This window comes from Rattus norvegicus, chromosome 2 (assembly GCF_021556685.1).
Source record: "Rattus norvegicus strain SHRSP/BbbUtx chromosome 2, alternate assembly SHRSP_T2T, whole genome shotgun sequence".
Classification (NCBI taxonomy): domain Eukaryota; kingdom Metazoa; phylum Chordata; class Mammalia; order Rodentia; family Muridae; genus Rattus; species Rattus norvegicus.
Window position 1 is genome coordinate 214,042,687 of NC_141535.1, and position 21,100 is coordinate 214,063,786.

Here is a 21,100-nt window from a genome sequence, read left to right on the forward strand (position 1 = left end):
TAGGAATCATACGGTGATTGAGCCAACTGGTCTGATATAGGTTGTGGAACAAAAGTGGCTTTGGACCACTAAGTACTTCTCAAATAATGCACACTATGTGTATCTTTCCTTGGTGGTGCTGAGCACAGAGACCAGGGGTTTGTGTGTTATGCACATATTCTACTGCTAAGCCCAGACAAATAGCCCAGGCATTTGCGTATGACCTCAATGCACACATTTAAGGTGCAATAAAATAAAGTTGTTCCTCCTAACTCAACAGTCCCTGCAAATTGAAACCTTTGCTGCAGGAGGGATGGAGTGGCTCATGGGCCTCAGGTAGCAAAGAGAAGGTAAACAAAAGGCCACAAATCCCAGGGAGCAGAAGCTTGGGAGATTCTTGGAAACCCCACCCTCCAGTAATCATGAGTGAACAGTTTCTGAGGGTGGAGACTCTTACCAAACTGCAGAAAAGAAAAAGATATTTGGACCTTGAAGATACCTGCAAGCCACATGAGATTTTGTATCCTCAGATGGCATTCATGTTGGGTGGGTTTTCAGGTAATGTAGCTGCTTTTGACCTATTCCTGATCTATGTAACTAACCCCTCACACAGTCCTGCTAGTAACCCCAATAAAAAAAATCATTGGTTTACCAAATTGGACAATGGTACCATCCTTTGGTCTATTTTGGGCAAGTAGACACGTGATGCCTTTTTCTTTCCTGGAAAGCCTGCCATATGACAGAAATTATGGAACATACATCGGTAGTAGAGAAAGTTTGTATAATGAAAATAATTGAACACCTCCATCACCCTGCATAGCTAGTCTTTAAAAAAAAACGGGCAAGAGCAACTAAAGTCTATTCATTCAGCAGCGAACTCCAACACAGAATAATTTTGTTAGTAGCTGTAGTGCTGTTTTATACACTGGTTCTCTGTTCTAATTTCATTTCCATCACCGTGTTAGAGTATCTTGACCAAAACAATATAGGCAGGAAAGGACTTCCTTTCGTCACATTCCATATTATGGGCTGTCACTATAGGACAGTCACAGGCAAGAGGGTGAAACATCTGGTCACATCACATGCACTATTAAATGTGGAGAGCGAAGGATGCAACCATATCATGTGCTCCCTTGCTCTCAGCTAGTTTTCTCCTGACCTACATAGTTTAGGGTCCCCTGTCTAGGTAATAGTGCTGGTCAAAGTGGAATGGGTCTTTCAAGATCAATTAACAATCACGGCATGCGAACAGACTAACTCCATAAGGACAATTGCTTAGTTAAGACTCTCATTCCAGTGATTCTCAGTTGTCCAAAGTTCACATTTGAACTAGTCATCAGTCTCTGTGCTTATACCCAATATATACACGCTACTTTGTATCCTCTGACTCCCACCTCACATATATGCTATTTTGTATCCTCTGACTTCCCTCTTACATATACGATACTTTGTATCCTCTGATCCCAAGCTCACATACATTCTACTTTGTATCATCTCACCCCCCCAGCTCACATATATGCTACTTTATATATTCTGACACCCATCTCACATATATGCTACCTTCTGTTCTCTGTTCCCCAGCTCACATATATGCTACTTTGTACCCTCTCTTACTCCTCCATCTCTTACTTTCCTCAAAAGGACAGAAAGGCAAAGATACAGAGGCAGGCACCATTTTTGGAAGAATACCTCATAGATGTTCCCACCAAGAACCTATTATTTCCACCACCGGTGAAACATGAAATATCATTGAGAGGATTTTTCACCCCAGAGGCAGTCAGTGCAGAGGGTGAGAGCAAGTCGAGAAGTGTAAAAGCGAAAAAGAACAAGATCTGAGCCCTCCATTTCACACCGTGGCCCTAGGCAATGTGTGAAATTCAGCTTGATCATCTCTAAAACACTTATGAAAAGCTGATATCAGGCTGGGAAATGGTCCTGTGGGTGAAGTGCTTGCTGGGAGAGAGGAGGATCTGAGTTCAGATCTCCAGCATTCACTTAAAAAGCCAGGCAGTATGACTCTTTGTAATGCCATCCTAGGTGATCAGAGACAGGAAAGCTGCTGGGACTCACTGGGTGGCTCCAGATTCAGGGAAAGGCCCTGACATGAATACAATGGTGGAGAGTGACAGAAAGACACCCGGCACTAGCCTCTGGCCACTATACACACCTGCATGTGCACCTGCACACACATGAGCACACACACCACAAACATACACATACATGCACACATACAGCACACACACAAGTGCTACTGATAATGAATGAAATGGTATATAGGGCACCAGATCAAATAATCAATGTAAAGTGCATAAACAATTTTCAAAAATATCATTTTCTTTACATCCTTTCTTGAAAATGCTTTTATACTAATCGGCAAGCCAGAGCTACCAAGCTTTGTCTGGAAATGGGTCTGCTTGGAGGTGAGTTCATGAAGGTACTGAGTGTCACCCATCGAAGTTTATTTTAGGACTCAATTTGATTAAAATTATTATTTATTTGTACTGGATACACTATGTGCCAGGATTTGTGAGAAATTCTCAATGTGAATGACCTTATTTAATATACTCAGCATCCCTCAAGTGAAAAATGATTATTTTATGTCTCAGGAGACTTAGACTCACAAAGGCTAAGTAAACATACAAACTAAAACCTGAATTTTCCTTAATTTAAAGGAAAGAGCTGAAGATATTTTTGTAAGAGGTTGGGTTTGGGGATTACCTGTTTGTAGCACTCATCCACTCATCTGGAAAACCCACACTGAAAATACTCTTCAAAAAATTGTTATACCATTTAGTGTGTGTGTGCGCGCGTGCACCGGCGCATGCGTGCACATGTCCACACATATATACGTTTGTGCAACTGTGGAAAGCAGAAGTCAACTGTTTCTCAGTCCACCACATGGATCTCAGGAATCGAACTCAGGTCATAAGGTTTAGCGGCCAGTGTCTTTACCTGCTGAACCATCTTGCTGTTGGCAACATTAAAGAACTAAACATATCTGAGAAGAAAAGGCTCCAGTGTTGCTGAATGACGTTCACTGTGCTCCTGAGACTCTGCTTGTTTTGTAAGCAGCAGCAGGAACTGCTTTTACTTCGCAATGCTCTTTCAAGGGTCCTACCGGCTTGCCGCTCACTGTAAAACGTTTGACTTCTCAGAGTTCAGAGGTTCATTTCTTCCTATATCATAGCCCTCTGTGTGGCACTCTATTATGGTAACGGGTACTGCTGTTCTCTCTGACCCCTGCCAGGACCTATGAGACAGTGGCAGACTGACTGTTAGCCTGCATGTGAATTCTCAGACTTCACACCTTGTCTTAGCTGATGAAAGGAAGCTCATTAACAACCCTAGACACGGAAAGATCCTGCTTACTTAAGGGCCTATCTGAAATAATAGCTCAGGGATGTAGGTGGGAGAAATCACCATCCTGGAGACTGAGTGATGGGAAGTCACATATGTGCAAGCAAAGCTCCATATTGCTTGAAACCACAAAAACCTAATGACTTTCTGAAGACGGGGATGCTGTCCTCAGTGTGATTTATCTGTGTGCTCTTGGCTTAAAATGAACATTGGCGACCGATTCACAAAAGCTAGTACATTCTTTTGAGGTTTAATGCGGAGGGAAATTGTTTCCTATCTCTGTCTTCAGAAAACCCACTGGATGGTTTATAACTGGCAATTTTTATCTGGAAAATTGAGTAGAGAAAGAAGGGTTAATTCAGTGTGGGGCGGACTTCATGGTTAATGAGTTGTGACAACCACTGATAAGCAAAGACAGATGGTTTTAACATGGGTATAGCAAAGAGGCATTGTCCCCTTTAAATGCACTTAACACAGTTCAGGCTGGGGTAGGGGCAAGGAATAGTGAAGCTAAAATAGTCATTGCATTTGTATATTTCTAAGCGTATTTAAGAGCAACAGCCTATAACCGTATAACAAATCCTGGCAGCTATATGTGATATATTTTCATTTAAAGTAAAGTCAAATCGTATGACTAGTGCAGTGTTCTGAGGTATCCGCAGATCTCACACACACCATCAGTGTTCACACTCTCCTCAGGTGTACCACTTTAATAAGGTAAATTCTGTATATGTAATTTTGTAACATATGGTGAGGCTCTGGCAAGCAACAGGCCACATATGTGATGATGACTTCATAATACAGTGGAGCGGAAACATTTCTAAACTGCACCACTGTAGCAGCACACAGCTGGTCATCAATGATCCTGGTGACGTCATGCCCATGGGCTTCCCTGCATGTACATTATGTGTGCCATATAACACTTGACAACAACACTAAAGGACTGCAGGCAGCTTGTGTGTCTCCCTGTACAACAGTGCATCCCTTCTACTACCCTGTATTGCCTGTAGCGTCATACATCGCGTTCTTATATCTCTCCATCAAGAAGGCAGGTTGAGAGGCTGTGCTAGGCCACTTGGTTTAGATAACTGAAGCCTGCAATGCTCACACAATGTTGGGGCAGCACAAGGACACCTTCCTCCGGATGTGTGTTCATAATTAATTCACACCTTGCTAGATGCAGTTGCGCTCTATGTAACGAGACGAACAGATCAACCCGCGTTAATCTTAGCATAGGAGAAGTAAGGAGACTACCATGTGAGTGTTCTATTTTATGGCACATGGACTCCATCAATTTTGTGAGGTAGATAATATTGTCAGCTGGTTTTAAAGGTGGAAGCATGTTTTCAAATGAGGTGAGCAGCTGTGTATGAATTACGTAGCATCGATCTGAGACTGAAGCACCAGTTGCCCAGGTCTGACGACTGCTTCCTCGTGCAGCACACACATGTGGTTTCAGAAAAGGCAAGTTCTTTATGAGCCTAGATTCATATTTTCCCCACCAAGGATAACATATATTCTCCAATAAAATGACTTTAATTAATTAAAACATTTTTCCTAAGGAAAAATAATTTACATCTCTTGTTGCTAGACTTTATGGTGCCACTGAAAGGACCGAACTCTTATTTCTTGAAGTGACTGTCCCAACAGCCATTTTTTATGGAGAGTCTGTGTAAAACTGTGATAGACACAAAGAGTATGCCAGTCTTAACCACAAATAGCTTAAATTGGATGGGGTAGTGTGCCTGTGAAATGCAAAAGGGACAGCTGCCGTGACCCAGAGCATAAAATGAGACTTCCCTGAAGTAAGGCAAGAAGAGGATATTCCCTGAAAACAACACATTTGATTCAGAATCTCAAGCTTCTTCTGTTACCATAGATCTGGGTCGTGTCTTTAATGGTAAGTATCTGGTCCTCCCTTCTTCTTCTCCACTGTCTTTTCATTAGATTTCATCCGATGCCAGGACTTTAGATGTCATCTACATTCTGATGAGTTCCCAATTATATCTTTCCCTAAGACTTCTCTTTGTTACTCAAGACTTGAACACTTTTCTACCTGTATATCTCTCTGTGCACATCTACACACAACACAAACCTACGAAATATAAGAGAGAACTTACGGTCTGTCTCCCTTGCTTAATATCTAATATCACTAGGCATTAATTAACTTAACTGCATCACAAGTCATATACTACAATGCGTGCTTCATATACTCTTAACTACTTCAACCCTAAGGTATATTGCTGAGATGTATGCTACTGTGATTTTTATTTTACACAAAAGGAAACTGAGGTAAACATGCTAAGAAGTTGGCTAAGACATGAGAGCTGGGGATGAGGTATACATGGGGCATGTCCATGAGTCATGGCTAACAGGCACGGCAGGACCAGGTCTCAGGAAAATCGCTGCTGTCTGGTCTAGTATAGGACACTGCACTGACTCCACTTTTCGCTGTTCGTCACATGCCACTGTCAGCCACCTTAGCTATGTACTCTATACAAATGCACAGGTTGAGAGGAGAATAGTTAAGCACTACAAGCTTGGGGGCTGGGCAGAATGATCACAGAATTCGTAAGAGCAAGGAGCCTAGAAAATGTGTTTCGGAACAAAAATAAGTTTGTGAAACACTAGAGTAGAAATGGCAGGAGACACACAGAGACATACAGCATTATATAATAGGTTCTGCTGGGAAACTGGAGTGCTTTGGAATTCTAGGACTTGCAAGGTGAAATCAAGCAGACCAAGCACATCTGAGCACTCCTATCTTTAGCATCATCAGGCAAAGCTCGCTACGGGGAGGGGGATGGGAACCTCAATTCCCACAAGACAGTTTCTGCTCATTCTAGTTCACTAGCTCATCATCCTGCTCTGGTCTGTTGGTGCTGGGCTCCCCTCAGTAATATTTAAAGAGTCTCGTAGTCTGAACTGAAACCCCATAAATGAATATTACGGTGTGTTCAACGCTCCAGTCTCAGAAGAGATAGGGATAGAGATGGCTATAGGGTAAAGCCCACAGATTTGCGGGATCATTCCTCCTCTTATAGCTTCCATGAAGGAAGTTGATGCTGTTCTTTCTGTTGCCACTGCTGCAGAGGTTGGGCAATGGGTTACAGGGTTACCTGACTTTCTACTGATCACACTGCAGGCACCCAGTGCTCGACGCTGAGGATTCTGATCTCCAACAGACTCTCTTGGCTTCCCCTTTCTATCAACAAGTCTCTTAAACATAACTCATAAGAACTTCCATGAAGTTTTATCCTCGTTTATGAGTTTAAAACATCAGTTTAATACTGAAGCTATTAATAGAAAAAATTACAATTGAATTAAGAACACACACTTTTACCTTAGAGTCTGTGAAGTAACAGGGAAAGTAATTGGAACGTAAAGAAACCTAGCTCTCCCCTTGGTTAGAGAAATAAATGACAACAACTTCTGACATGCTAACTAAGGGAAGGACATTCTTTTGTTCAAGTACCTAGTCTTTGCTCTGTGAAGAGCTACTTCCTATACAGCAAAACAAAAAACGAACACGCATTGTCAACATCCACACACAGACCAGAAGGGAAGGCTCTACCATCTTCTTCTGGGTCTGAGGCTATGTGTCACTGACATGGCTATACCCACGTCAGAAATATACATTCACTCAGGACTGAAAATACATGCTTGTGGCTTCCTCAGCTCTCTAGTTTTCTATATTGCTAATTTTTTATTAAAAATTTCAAGCATTTTTAATTGTAAGTGGTGGAGGAAGCTCTGAGTGGGTACTACTGACAGGGCTTCTGCAGCCGAGAGCACACTCTGAATCCATCTTTCCCTGTGTGTCTGTATGATGTGGGGGGTTTGACGGAGAGAGAAGGGTGGCTAGGATCAAGATTTATTGTTTATATGTATAAAAATTTCAAAGAATAAGATAAAGACATCTTTAAAACATATAACCAGCCACCAAATGCTGTTTATACATTATTGATCATTCTGTGACGGGATTTTGCCCTCTTTAAATCATTTATAATGCATTCTTGTGGAATGCCCTTGCATAGCAGATGACTCTTTAATATTAATCATAATAAGAATACTTTCCGTCTTGCCATGTGAAAGCAAATTTGACAAAATGAACCAAGTACATGTGAATTATAAGTATAGAGTTATTTTTTCTTTGTTAAGTAAACTCAATTTTTCTATGTTATATTATACAGGGATTTCTGTCATTTTATTTCATTAAAATAACTATGTATTTAGTAGAACCGTGGCGATTTGAAGATGATAATTATATTGATGATTTATTTTTATATGTATTCTGATCTCACTTCATATGCAGAAGTAAATATTCCACCAAAATAGGAAGATTTATAAGGAACAGGTGGTTTCATGTGTTTTTAGTAATAGTTACAAGTCATCAAACTTTTTTATCAATTATGAAATAATTTGGGGGAATGGGATGAGGCCAGTTTTACTTCCACAAATGTTAGGTGACTAGCAGGGGATCCTTGTTTTTATATTTGGGAAAGCTATTTTACACATGAAGTTGCATCCTACATAGACATTTCAATACAGCCACACTATCACTTCAGGAAGAGGACGAGAGTAAGTAAAGACAGTCATTAGATACCAAGTGAGGCCGTTCATGAAGGAGTTTCTAAAAGGTACAGCTTAGATAAGGAACACTGAATTTTTGACACAGAGTTATATTAGCTTACACTTCTCTATCATACCTGTTGGTTTCTGAAGAAGTTACCAAGATCTCATTCACACACCAACTACGCAATGATCCTTGTATGTGTTTATGTGATGGGGATGCTTCCTTGAGAAAAGAGATAAGGACATACTGTCCCTGAGGGTTGCATTTTAGTAAAGTGTCACACCAAAACGGCAAAAGGTGGAGGGTGTGAGATCAAGAGGATAAAGGGAGACTATAAAAGACTGTAGGAACTCTGACTGTTCTGGGTGAGACTAGAAGTCGCTGAAGTGGTCTGAATAAGGAAAAGATATGATATAAATGCTACACTGAGGGCTCCATTAAAATGGGAGTCGACAACTCAGTGGACAAAGGCACTTGCTTCCACATATGGCAACCTTAGCTCAACTCCCTGGACCCACATGGTGGAAGGAGCGAGCTTCTGTAAGTCGTCCCCTGTCAAAAGCATGCACACAAGCAATGCAGACACATGCATGCCCACGCACTCATGGAGTAGTCAGAACATGCAACCTAAGCATTAAAATGTTCAACATCCTTGGTCTTCAGGGAAATGCAAATCAAGACGACTCCGAGATTCCACTTTACACCAGTCAGAATGGCTAAGACAAAAAAGTCAGGCACAGAACAGTTGGCAAGGATGTGGAGAAGGAGGAACACTCCTCCATTACTGGTGGGATTGCAAACTCGTACAATCACTCTGGAAATCAATCTGGTGGTTCCTCAGAAAATTGGGAATAGTTCTCCTGGAAGATCCAGCTATACCACTCCTGGGCATATACCCAAAAGATGCTCCACCCTATCACAAGGACACGTGCTCCACTATGTTCAGAGAAGCCTTATTTATAATAGCCAGAAGCTGGAAACAACCCGGATGTCCCTCAACAGAGGAATGGATGCAGAAAATGTGGTATATTTACACAATGGAAATACTATTTGGTTATTAAAAATGAGGACACAATGAATTTTTCAGGCAAATGGATGGAACTAGGTCATTCTGAGTGAGGTAACCCAGACCCCAAAGGACCTACATGGTATGTACTCATTGATAAGTGGATATTAACCAAAAAGTTCAGAATACCCATGATACAACTCACAAACCATATAAAGCTTAACAAGGAAGAAGGCCCAAGTGTGGATGCCTCAATCCCACTTAGAAGGGGGAACAAAATAATCACAGAAGCAGAGGGGGGGAGGGATTTGGGTGGGACAGGGGAGGAAGGGAGGAAAGGGGGCAGGATTAGGTATGGGAGGAAACAGGAGAGAAGCTCAGAGGACCAGGAGAATGAACAGAAATGTGCAGCAGTGTTGGGTGGAGGACTGGGCCGGGGAGGGGGACCTCTAGAAAGTCCCAGACACCAGGGATGTGAGATGAGGATGAATTAGCTGACATGTCAACAGTGGGGAGACGGAACCTGAAGAGACTGCCCCCAGTAGAGAGACATGGCTCCCAGTTTAGGGATGGGGCCATCCGCCCATCTCAAAAGTTTTGACCCAGAATTGTTCCTGTCTAAATGAAATGCAGGGACAAAAAATGGAGCAGACATGAAGGAAAGGCCAACCAGAGACCTCTCCAACTTGGGATCCATCCCATGCACAGAAACCAAACCCCAACATTATTGCTGATGCCAAGATGTGCTTGCAGGCAGGAGCCTGGCATGGCTGTCTTCTGAGAGGCTTCACCAGCATCTGCTGCAGATCCTTACAGCCAACCATTGGACTGAGCATGAGGACCCGTATGGAACAGTTAGGGAGGGACTGAAGGCGCTGAAGGGGATTACAATCCCATAGGAAGATCAACAGTGCCAACTAACCAGACCCCTCAGAGCTCCCTGAGACTAAGCCAGTAACCAAACAGTATATACATGGGCTGGTCTGTGGCCCCTGCTTCACAGGTAGTGGAGGACTACAGTGTCTGGACTCAGTGGGAGGGGCTGCACTTGTTTCTGTGGAGGCTGGATGTCCCAGAGAATGGGGATGTTAGAGGAGTGAGGTGGGAGAGAGTGTGTGTGTGTGTGTGATCACCCTCTTAGAGTTGAAGGGAAGAGAGATGGGATGGGGGGGCTTATGGAGAACAGCAGGGAAGGGGGACATTTGAAATGTAAATAAATATAATAATAAAATTATAATAAAAAAGAGTTAAAATGGGATGGGGTAGACTCATACACTCTTTTAGGAAAAGGAGAATGGTTAGCAAAGAAAACAGTAGACTCCTGGCTAACACAAGCAAGCTTTGGTGGTAGCGAAACCGCCAAGATGCCTTGCATTTGGGTTAGGGCAATAGTAATTGACATCTAGAGCAAGAGCAACTCAGAAGCCAGAGGAAGTACATCAAGGAAGTCGAAAACAAGACACAATGTATCCCGCTCTAAGTTTCTAAGTGGAAGCCAAAGGAATTTGCGATTATGCACAGCGATTATGGTTAGGCGACAAACACAAAGGCAAATAACACCACTGAGACTGAAAAATGGCGTCACAGAATGATAAAGCACCACACTGAGATATAACAGGAGACGTGCACTTGCTATTTTCAAAATGCATGATGTAATAGCTGTGAGAAGAGCTATGAAATGTGTAGAACCCCTCATTAGTGCTGGAGATTAAACAGACATTCTCCACCAGTGTCAACTTTTCATCCTCTCCTCAAGGACTCAAAACGGCACCGCACAAAAATAAATCCACAGCAAGCAGGACTGGGGAGGTCACTCAGTGGGGTAAAGTGCTAGTTTAACTGTGATGGCCAGCGCCAGGTTCAAGGAAGGACCACGTCTCAAAAGATAAGGTGGGAAGTTGAAGGCAACTAGAATAACCTTCTGGCTTCCAAATTTGCCTGCATAGACATAGGCCAGTACACACACACACACACACACACACACACACACACACACACACACAAGCATGCAAATATGCAAATGCACACCACCACCACCTGCAACAACATAAAACAACCAACCAAACAAACAAACAACAAACAAAAAAACCTAGCCAGGCAGCAGCAACACTGTAAAGTTGAGCTAAATGTTATGTCTCAGGTGGAGAATGTGTGTTCATTGAAATACTTACATGTAGTTCTAAGATAACTTTAGGAAATTTACAGCCTTGGTTAGCATCAGATAGCTGCTTCTAACCTGCCACCAAAATAATGCCAACAGCTATAAGAAGCAACGTAGATAATGGACTTCCACAAAGCTGAAATTTGCATCAGGGCCTGCAATGGCTCCTTCTATCGCCCTCTTACCCTGTCCTGTTGCTTGTTCCTACAACTGCTCACTAATGATAAAAATTCAAATGCCGTTCCTGATCATAATCTTTCATCTCCATCTATCACTGTGTTGTTTGGTATTGTCTGGATAACTTTTAAGTCACTCTCATGTCTCCACTCTCATTCCTATTTCCTAGTTTCAGGAAATTTCCATCTTTGTTTGAATTAGTGCCACGGCAACATTCTGGTTTTGCCTTCTGGCTTTTCCTGGACATTTACTAGTTTCTAGAGAACGGTGCTGCACTATTGTGGTTTGCATGGCAAGTTTTACACAGGACCATACTGGCTCCTTCCCCTTACCATATGGCGAGTGATCTATCTGCTTGTCTTGGCAAGTTTATTCTCAACTTAACAAAAGTTAGAGTTATCTGGGAAGAGAAACTCTCAATTTACAAAATGCTTCCACAATAATGTCCTGAAGCAAATCTGCAATACCTTATCTTAGCTGTGATTGACATTGGAGGGTTCAGCCTGTTATGGGTGGTACCACTCCTGGGCAGGGGGGTGGTCCCGGGTTCTGTAAAAAAGCAGGCTGACATATACAGCAAACCAGTTGCTAACATTAAACTAAATGGAGAGAAACTTGAAGCAATCCCACTAAAATCAGGGACTAGACAAGGCTGCCCACTCTTTCCTTACTTATTCAATATAGTTCTTGAAGTTCTAGCCAGAGCAATCAGACAACAAAAGGAGGTCAAGGGGATACAGATCGGAAAAGAAGAAGTCAAAATAGCACTATTTGCAGATGATATGATAGTATATTTAAGTGATCCCAAAAGTTCCACCAGAGAACTACTAAAGCTGATAAACAACTTCAGCAAAGTGGCTGGGTATAAAATTAACTCAAATAAATCAGTTGCCTTCCTCTACACAAAAGAGAAACAAGCCGAGAAATAAATTAGGGAAACGACACCCTACATAATAGACCCAAATAATATAAAACACCTCGGTGTGACTTTAACCAAGCAAGTAAAAGATCTGTATAATCTGAAGAAAGAAATTGAAGAAGACCTCAGAAGATGGAAAGATCTCCCATGCTCATGGATTGGCAGGATTAATATAGTAAAAATGGCCATTTTACCAAAAGCGATCTACAGATTCAATGCAATCACCATCAAAATACCAATCCAATTCTTCAAAGAGTTAGACAGAACAATTTGCAAATTCATCTGGAATAACAAAAAACCCAGGATAGCTAAAACTATCCTCAACAATAAAAGGACTTCAGGGGGAATCACTATCCCTGAACTCAAGCAGTATTACAGAGCAATAGTGATAAAAACTGCATGGTATTGGTACAGAGACAGACAGATAGACCAATGGAACAGAATTGAAGACCCAGAAATGAACCCACACACCTATGGGCACTTGATTTTTGACAAAGGAGCCAAAACCATCCAAAGGAAAAAAGATAGCATTTTCAGCAAATGATGCTGGTTCAACTGGAGGTCAACATGTAGAAGAATGCAGATCGATCCATGCTTATCACCCTGTACAAAGCTTAAGTTCAAGTGGATCAAGGACCTCCACATCAAACCAGATACACTCAAACTAATAGAAGAAAAACTAGGGCAGCATCTGGAACACATGGGCACTGGAAAAATTTTCCTGAACAAAACACCAATGGCTTATGCTCTAAGATCAAGAATCGACAAATGGGATCTCATAAAACTGCAAAGCTTCTGTAAGGCAAAGGACACTGTGGTTAGGACAAAATGGCAACCAACAGATTGGGAAAAGATCTTTACCAATCCTACAACAGATAGAGGCCTTATATCCAAAATATACAAAGAACTCAAGAAGTTAGACCGCAGGGAGACAAATAACCCTATTAAAAATGGGGTTCAGAGCTAAACAAAGAATTCACAGCTGAGGAATGCCGAATGGCTGAGAAACACCTAAAGAAATGTTCAACATGTTTAGTCATAAGGGAAATGCAAATCAAAACAACCCTGAGATTTCACCTCACACCAGTGAGAATGGCTAAGATCAAAAACTCAGGTGACAGCAGATGCTGGCGAGGATGTGGAGAAAGAGGAACACTCCTCCATTGTTGGTGGGATTGCAGACTGGTACAACCATTCTGGAAATCAGTCTGGAGGTTCCTCAGAAAATTGGACATTGAACTGCCTGAGGATCCAGCTATACCTCTCTTGGGTATATACCCAAAAGATGCCCCAACATACAAAAAAGACACGTGCTCCACTATGTTCATCACAGCCTTATTTATAATAGCCAGAAGCTGGAAAGAACCCAGATGCCCTTCAACAGAGGAATGGATACAGAAAATGTGGTATATCTACACAATGGAATATTACTCAGCTATCAAAACAACGAGTTTATGAAATTCGTAGGCAAATGGTTGGAACTGGAAAATATCATCCTGAGTGAGCTAACCCAATCACAGAAAGACATACATGGTATGCACTCATTGATAAGTGGCTATTAGCCCAAATGCTTGAATTACCCTAGATGCCTAGAACAAATGAAACTCAAGACGGATCATCAAAATGTGAATGCTTCACTCCTTCTTTAAAAGGGGAACAAGAATACCCTTGGCAGGGAATAGAGAGGCAAAGATTAAAACAGAGACTGAAGGAACACCCATTCAGAGCCTGCCCCACAGGTGGCCCATACATATACAGCCACCCAATTAGACAAGATGGATGAAGCAAAGAAGTGCAGGCCGACAGGAGCCGGATGTAGATCTCTCCTGAGAGACACAGCCAGAATACAGCAAATACAGAGGCGAATGCCAGCAGCAAACCACTGAACTGAGAATAGGACCCCCGTTGAAGGAATCAGAGAAAGAACTGGAAGAGCTTGAAGGGGCTCGAGACCCCATATGTACAACAATGTCAAGCAACCAGAGCTTCCAGGGACTAAGCCACTACCTAAAGACTATACATGGACTGACCCTGGACTCTGACCCCATAGGTAGCAATGAATATCCTAGTAAGAGCACCAGTGGAAGGGGAAGCCCTGGGTCCTGCTAAGACTGAACCCCCAGTGAACTAGATTGTTGGGGGGAGGGCGGCAATGGGGGGAGGGTTGAGAGGGGAACATCCATAAAGAAGGGGAGGGGGGAGGGGGATGTTTGCCCGGAAACCGGGAAAGGGACTAACACTCGAAATGTATATAAGAAATACTCAAGTTAATAAAAAAAAAAGCAGGCTGAGCAAGCATTAGAAAGAAGCCAGTGGGCAGCACTCTTTCATGGCTTCTGGATCAGTTCCTGCTCTCAGGTGCCTGCTGGGACTTCTTTTCTGGATGCTATACTACAAGTTATAAGGTGAAACAAGCCCCCTTCTTTCCAAATTGCTTTTGACAATGGTATTTCCTCATAGCAATAGAAACCCTGACTGGGATACTACTTATCCTCCCCGTAACCCTGCTCCATCAACTTTGTCATTGTATTTGTACGTCTGGTATTTGAAGTGACATGAGCACACCAAGTGCTGTACAGATAGACAATCTTCCAAAGTGCTTAACTTTGTACCTGCCTAAAATCTAAAAGAATATGTACACAGAATTGTCATCGCGGTTAATACTGATTTTCAACTTGACAGCATCTAGACTTACCCATGAGACAAACCTCTGGGCGTGTCTGTGAGAAAGGTTCTAGATTGTATTCACTGAGATGGGACAACTCACTCTAAATGTAAATGTCACCATTCCATAAACTGTCCAAGACTAAACAACATGGACAATGCCATCTGATCATCTGACCAACATTCATGTTTCTCCACTTCCTGATTGTGGATAGACTGTGACCTGCTGCTCCCTTAGACTTCATGCTATGCCATCCCATGATGAATTTGGCTCTCACAATGTGAGGCAAAATGATCTTTTCTCTCCTTATTTGAGTGCTTCTGTTGGACACTTTACCACAGTCACAAGAACAGTAGCTAATACATGAATAAATGAGTAAATGCTTATGTATTTTGCCTAACTATCTGCAATGAGTTAGTATTTTGAAACATATGCAATTTAGAAGCAGTTTAAAACTCAATAGTCTGAAACATATTTTAAAAAACATTTAGGGAGTTTAGCAAATGTAGTCCCCTGTAACTACAATGAACCCATAAAGTACACATGCTACATTTATTTCTCTTTAATATGCTCAGTGTACCTAAAATGTGAATTACCCATAAAGAACAAGGGTAGTTTTTGGAAACACAGTCTGTCTGGATAGCTCAGGCTGGCCTCTAATTTGTGATCTTCTTGCTCCATTTTTCTGGAGTGTTGTGCTTATAGGCACACAGCACCATGCCAGATCAAAAAGTACTTTATTCAAAAAGAAAAAAGTACTTTGTTCTGATATCAGGTAATACAGAAGGTTGTATTGGAACACAGTTTACTTGGTACCGTTTAAAAAATGCCTTAACAGTACAGTTTTCCCAGTTTAAAAAAAGCTTTATATCATTCATATATACATATATATGTATATATGTAACATTTTTATCACAGTTATTGGAAATGGAGAATAGAGAATTAAACCCTACTTTAGTCTATAAATATATAACAATGCATGCTTAATCTATCAATTTGGTTTTAATTTACCTATACTCTCAAAAGTAAACTGCAAGACTTTAATGTGTATTTAAACATAATTTAATGAATATAATTGATTAACTAATTAGAAGCCACACCCAATAATGTGGAAGGTGTCTCCTTTCTCGGTTTTCACACTCTCCTGCAGTACCAAGCATTCCTCTGACATTGATATGATTCTTGAATATTGTGATACACATTAATATTATTTGTTAGAAACTTAGTGGCCGAAAATGATGCGACTGTCTAGATGATCTTTTTATACAAAATTCTATACATTATTTTGTTCTTATGTCTGAATGTGCACATGTACGGAAGTTATAGGCCGACTTGCAGGACCCAGATCTCTTCTGCCTCAGGTCGCTTGCATTTACCTACAGAGATATCTCCTCAAAATAATATTTCTGATAACTGCTTTAGTTCTAGATATTCTAACAGAACTAAATAATAATGAATAAAAAGTATGTATCCAAAGCCTCTCCTTTTTGAGACAAATCAACATAACAAAGTAACAAAGACAGAGTTCTGTTTTTAAGTGGAAAAGTAACATGAAGGCAGATATTGTTAAATAACTAGTTGTCCATGTAACACAATAGATTCCACTAGAGTTACATACTCCTCTTTTATGAATGCCAGTAGTTATACGTGGTGAGAAATAGATACAATTTATATACAGCACATTATGGTGACATCACAAGTGCCAGACATGTTCCACAGAGAAGCTAAGCCCTTATGTTTCCGTGTGAACAAATCTATCTCTGTGGTCAGGTTATTGTTTTCCTTGGCTAAAAAAATGAACCTCATGCCAGGCTTTCAAAACTATCTGAATTTGCTCCTTGTGATCTGAAATTTCTCAAAATCCACTGACTTCGTATTTGAAGGAGGTCTTTGTTTTCTAAGTGGATAGTTTCTAGAAGGCAACTAAGTCAAACTTATTTCTATTTTGCAGTCATATATCCACATAGATCTGGATCTCGCTGCACTCGATATTTTTGTACAATTGCCATTTTCCCCCGATTCAGATAGAAGTGTCTTAGAAACTTAGGTGATGTATGACAAGAGTAACCAGTTACCCTACTTTATCCAAGATTCTCTCCATCCAACAGAAGTCCAATATCTGGGGAAAACCCTGTCCTCCAGAAGACAGAAGTGTTCCTATCTCAGGGATGCCACCAACTGAGAAACTCTGAGATAAGAGGGCCTTACCTTCACATCATTGGTGTTCATCCTTGTGCCCTCCTTCCCCACAAATATGTCGTCAATGTCCACAAGGATGTACCTGTCCAAGGACAGTGTCAGTCTTTTCCCTGACAAGAAGGAGAGGGCATCTATGAAAATGAGCTTGTGCAGCCAAAAGTTCAAGTTGTTGCCAAAAAGAACTCGCTGGATCCCGTCATGAAGCCCCAGGTCATGTATGATAGTGGCATAAAATGCATGTTTAGAGATGGGAGGAGAAAGGTTTTCTGGAGTCTTAACTTTGGCAAATATTACTGGCTGGTAGGTGGAGTGATTAATCTGAAAAACTGTCCAGTCAGCTCCAGGTAAAGAACCTCTGTCAAGCTTGGATGATTTGGTCACACGAAGGAGAGGGGAGTGAGGATTAATACAGCAATCTTTTACTGCCAGGTTTCCACTTATGGAAAAGGGGAAGCCCTGGGATTGAAAGCTCTGAAGGGTTTTCTCATTGGTTTTGTGGAATCCAATGATACCCACACCATACTCTATACAGTATTTATCTAAGAGGCTTCTATTCCAAGAGTCCATGTTTATATACTTTAGAATATTCTCATATATAATGAGAATGTATTTGCCTTTCACATTGTCTGTAAGCGCTGGAAGATCGCCTTTTCCAGGAGCGATTTCTGTGTGATAATGGAACCGGATGGATTCTAGCATCATAATGATGTCTTGACCAAGAGATGAGTACTGGCTTTCCACAAACACTAGGACTGTGGGGTCTGTCCTTGAAGCATCAGAAATCATTGTCCTCTTCGCTTCCATCAGCCTGGATGGTATGTGCTGGAGGTCACCACAGTCCACTACCGAAGCCCGCCCAGAGACTTCACTTTCCTGTTTGTAGCCGCTGTACAGGTAGTAAGCAGAAATAACGATGCTCACCATACAAAAGGTGGCAAGCAGAATCAGTGTTCTTTGAAAGTGTCTGTGAGGTTTCATGATAAAACTCATGTTGGATGCACTTCGTTGACTATTCCAATAGAAGCACCATTAAAAAAAAATAGGAGGAAGGATGGCGTTTCAGGCACGCTCCTAGTCTCAGTCAACAGTTTATGTCACCATTGCAGCACATCTGGATCGCATATCTGGACTCACAGGAAACACAGTCTGAAAAATAGAACAAAATAGGACAGGGTGTAAGATGTCTTTGGCGTCGAAATGAGTGAGTTCTTTTTTTTCCCCTCCATCTTTATTAATTTGGGTATTTCTTATTTACATTTCAATTGTTATTCCCTTTCCCAGTTTCCTGGCCAACATCCCCCTAACCTATGTGGCGGCTACCTTCCACGACAGATCGTTATTAGATCAGTTGGCGTAAGTTACACTAGGAATCCTTGCTTTCTTCATATGGAGACCATGTGAGAGGTGGAATGAGGAAGAGGGCTCCACTCAATACAGAGTCACTGTCCCTAAGAGAGCAAGTGATTGGACTGACATGGACCTGAATTCACCAAGCTTTGCATCAACTTTTGTCAGTAGCCGAGCTGGACGCTCCTGTCATGCAGACACATGTCTTGCGTGCGCATTCAAACTGCCCTGAATGCTGAATTACTGCCCCATGGGCTTACAAAATGTGGACGGATCTCATTACCTGCCCAAGTTACGTCAGTGGTCTTTTTCTTTTCCAAAAATTTCTCAATGTGATGAAATTTGTCACTGTACCCTGATGATTCATTAGAGAAATTATCCTACAGTAGTTGCTTTCACTGGGAAAGTCCTTTCTACATGCAAAGATGGCCCACGATGCAGTTGATTATTTTAGGTTACAACTTTAAAATACTTTATATTATATGGAGAAATGACTGTGAAGAGTGAAAAGTTTTCTGGGCTCCTTCAGGTCTGGATGAGGCAGTTTGCAGCGACACAGCATCCCTGCCCAGCTGCTTCACTGAGATCAGTTTCTGTTTTCTCACCTCAAGAGTACTATAAGCATACGATAAAAATGTAATGAAAACTGCTATGATGCCACAAAAGATGCTCTGTGTGCAAATAGTTTCAAGTCTTAGTAACCTCTGAAAATTCACGTTGAAAAATAAATGGGGGAGCATAGGTGTTTTGAGGGCACATGTTGGTAGGATCTTAAGGTCCTGGCACTCCAGGAGGAAGGCAAAAAGCTTAAGGGAATTCTTGTCATTGTCTTCATGCTGGGCTCACAGATGGCCATGGGTCAAGCCATGGTGGGAAATTCTGATTTTGATGGTTACAATGCATTTAAGGCTGGTTGCGTGTTTCTTAATTACAATATTCTGTAATTTTCAGATAGAACGATGAAGCCAAAATAAATCACAGGGTTAAAATTCTGTAATATTTATTTATGAAATAAGCAGCAAATCAGAATTTGAATAGGATATGTTTACTATATATATGAAGATATATATCTTTGTGAATAACACATCTTGGAATGCAAGCACAAGATATTTATAGTTATCCTATAAATTACATATTGCTCTTCATAACCTAGATACTTAGGGTATCCTTGTCATTCATACAAATATTTATGAGGTAGCTGTTTTTCAACTTAAAATATACTTGTTTGAAGTATTACATGTTTTTTAAAAGCTTCTAAATTCTGAGGAGGAGACGGTGACTATATTCCTAACATATGATTATGGATTAGAGGTCAATGTCTATAACGAGATGGGAGAGGAAAGAGACCATGGTCAGTAGGGGAGAGTGCAAAACGTCCAGAGGAGAAGACTCGTGCAGAAGCTGAATGTTGTAAATTTGAATAGAAAATTTGAATTAGAAAACATTATAAATTTACAAGTAGGCACATTATTGGGTAAATGCCAGGAATGAAAAGTAGAAAAATAAGATAAAAATATTCAAAAGATAACGAAGTACACATTGCTGATGTGAATGACAGGGACTGGCAGGTCCTGAAGCTTGACAACAGGGCCCTGTGCCCCTGGATTTACTAGACATAAAATGCCAAAGTCATTCCTTTTCCATAAATACCCCAAATTTCCTTCAGATATCAGATATCAAAAGTTGTCCTATTGTATATTAGCTTAACACAGACACATCATAGTTCTTCTGTTTTCTGTAAACCGTTACTGTTATTAATTTTTAAAGACAGAATCTCAACGTGTGGCCAGGTTGTTCTGGAACACAAACTCTAAATCCTCCTGCTGCAGCCTCTCCACTGCTGAGACCGTAAGCATTAACTAGCGTGCCTACCTTCGATGGGAATCTTCTAAAAATAAATGCCTCATTTGCCCATGGCTAACTTCTGTCTCACTGTAGACTCATAAACAGCTTCTTACTGTTCTTTGCTTTTTCTTCTAGTGGTGAAAATGTCAGGGTGAACTTGCCTTCCTGCCTCTCTCAGGACATGATGTGGGCAAAGTCACAGACTCAGCTTCTGAGTTGGTCATGGATGGGGCACCCCTAGGACAGGGAAGCCCTGGAAACCAACTTGGCCACACAGTTCTCCTGTCAAATTTTTGGATTTTTCAAACATGCGAGGGCACAGCAGTTAACACATGTTCATAAAAAAAGTCCTCTCCCTCGCGTTTGCCACCACAATAATTAAAATTTTATTGTAAATCACGGTCCTTGTTGGGATGAAGCTCGAAAAAAGGAGAATTAAAGCCTCATTTATCTATCATTGCACTCCTGTGCCCAGCACAGAATAAGCTTGGGGCCTGTTGGTAGAATTTATTGAATTCAATGGCTCATTATGCCGTAGGTTTATTAGACACTTCTACTTTATGCTAATGCCATAATGCATCTTTTAAGGTTACCCATGACTATTAATGATTATGGTTGCTAAAAATTGCTGGATCCGATGTCTGCCTTATTGAATGTAGAGCAAATGTAACCATAACACCCTGGCAGGCATGTGATAAATCCAACATAATAATGCATGGTAGACATAAATCTTCTCCCTCTCTCTCTCTCTCTCTCTCTCTCTCTCTCTCTCTCACACACACACACACACACACACACACAGAAATCGCTCTGCAATCAGCTATAAGGTAATTACTGAAAAATGAATTGGAGATTAGTGCTGTAGTCAA

The 21,100-nt window shown here is 41.3% G+C and overlaps 1 protein-coding gene across 5 annotated transcripts in view; it reads right to left on the reverse strand.

Annotated features, from left to right (window-relative positions):
- Ndst3 (N-deacetylase and N-sulfotransferase 3) overlaps positions 1 to 21,100 on the reverse strand; it is a 181,956-nt gene that overhangs the window by 150,246 nt on the left and 10,610 nt on the right. For 4 of the 5 annotated variants that reach the window (XR_015661593.1, XM_087620543.1, XM_087620552.1 and 1 more), the window contains exon 2: positions 17,049 to 18,185. Coding sequence is in view for 4 of the 5 variants with exons in the window: in XM_087620543.1 (XP_087476669.1) it covers positions 17,049 to 18,029 (981 nt within the window). In the remaining variant the exon portion in view is untranslated. 5 annotated transcript variants of the gene reach the window in all.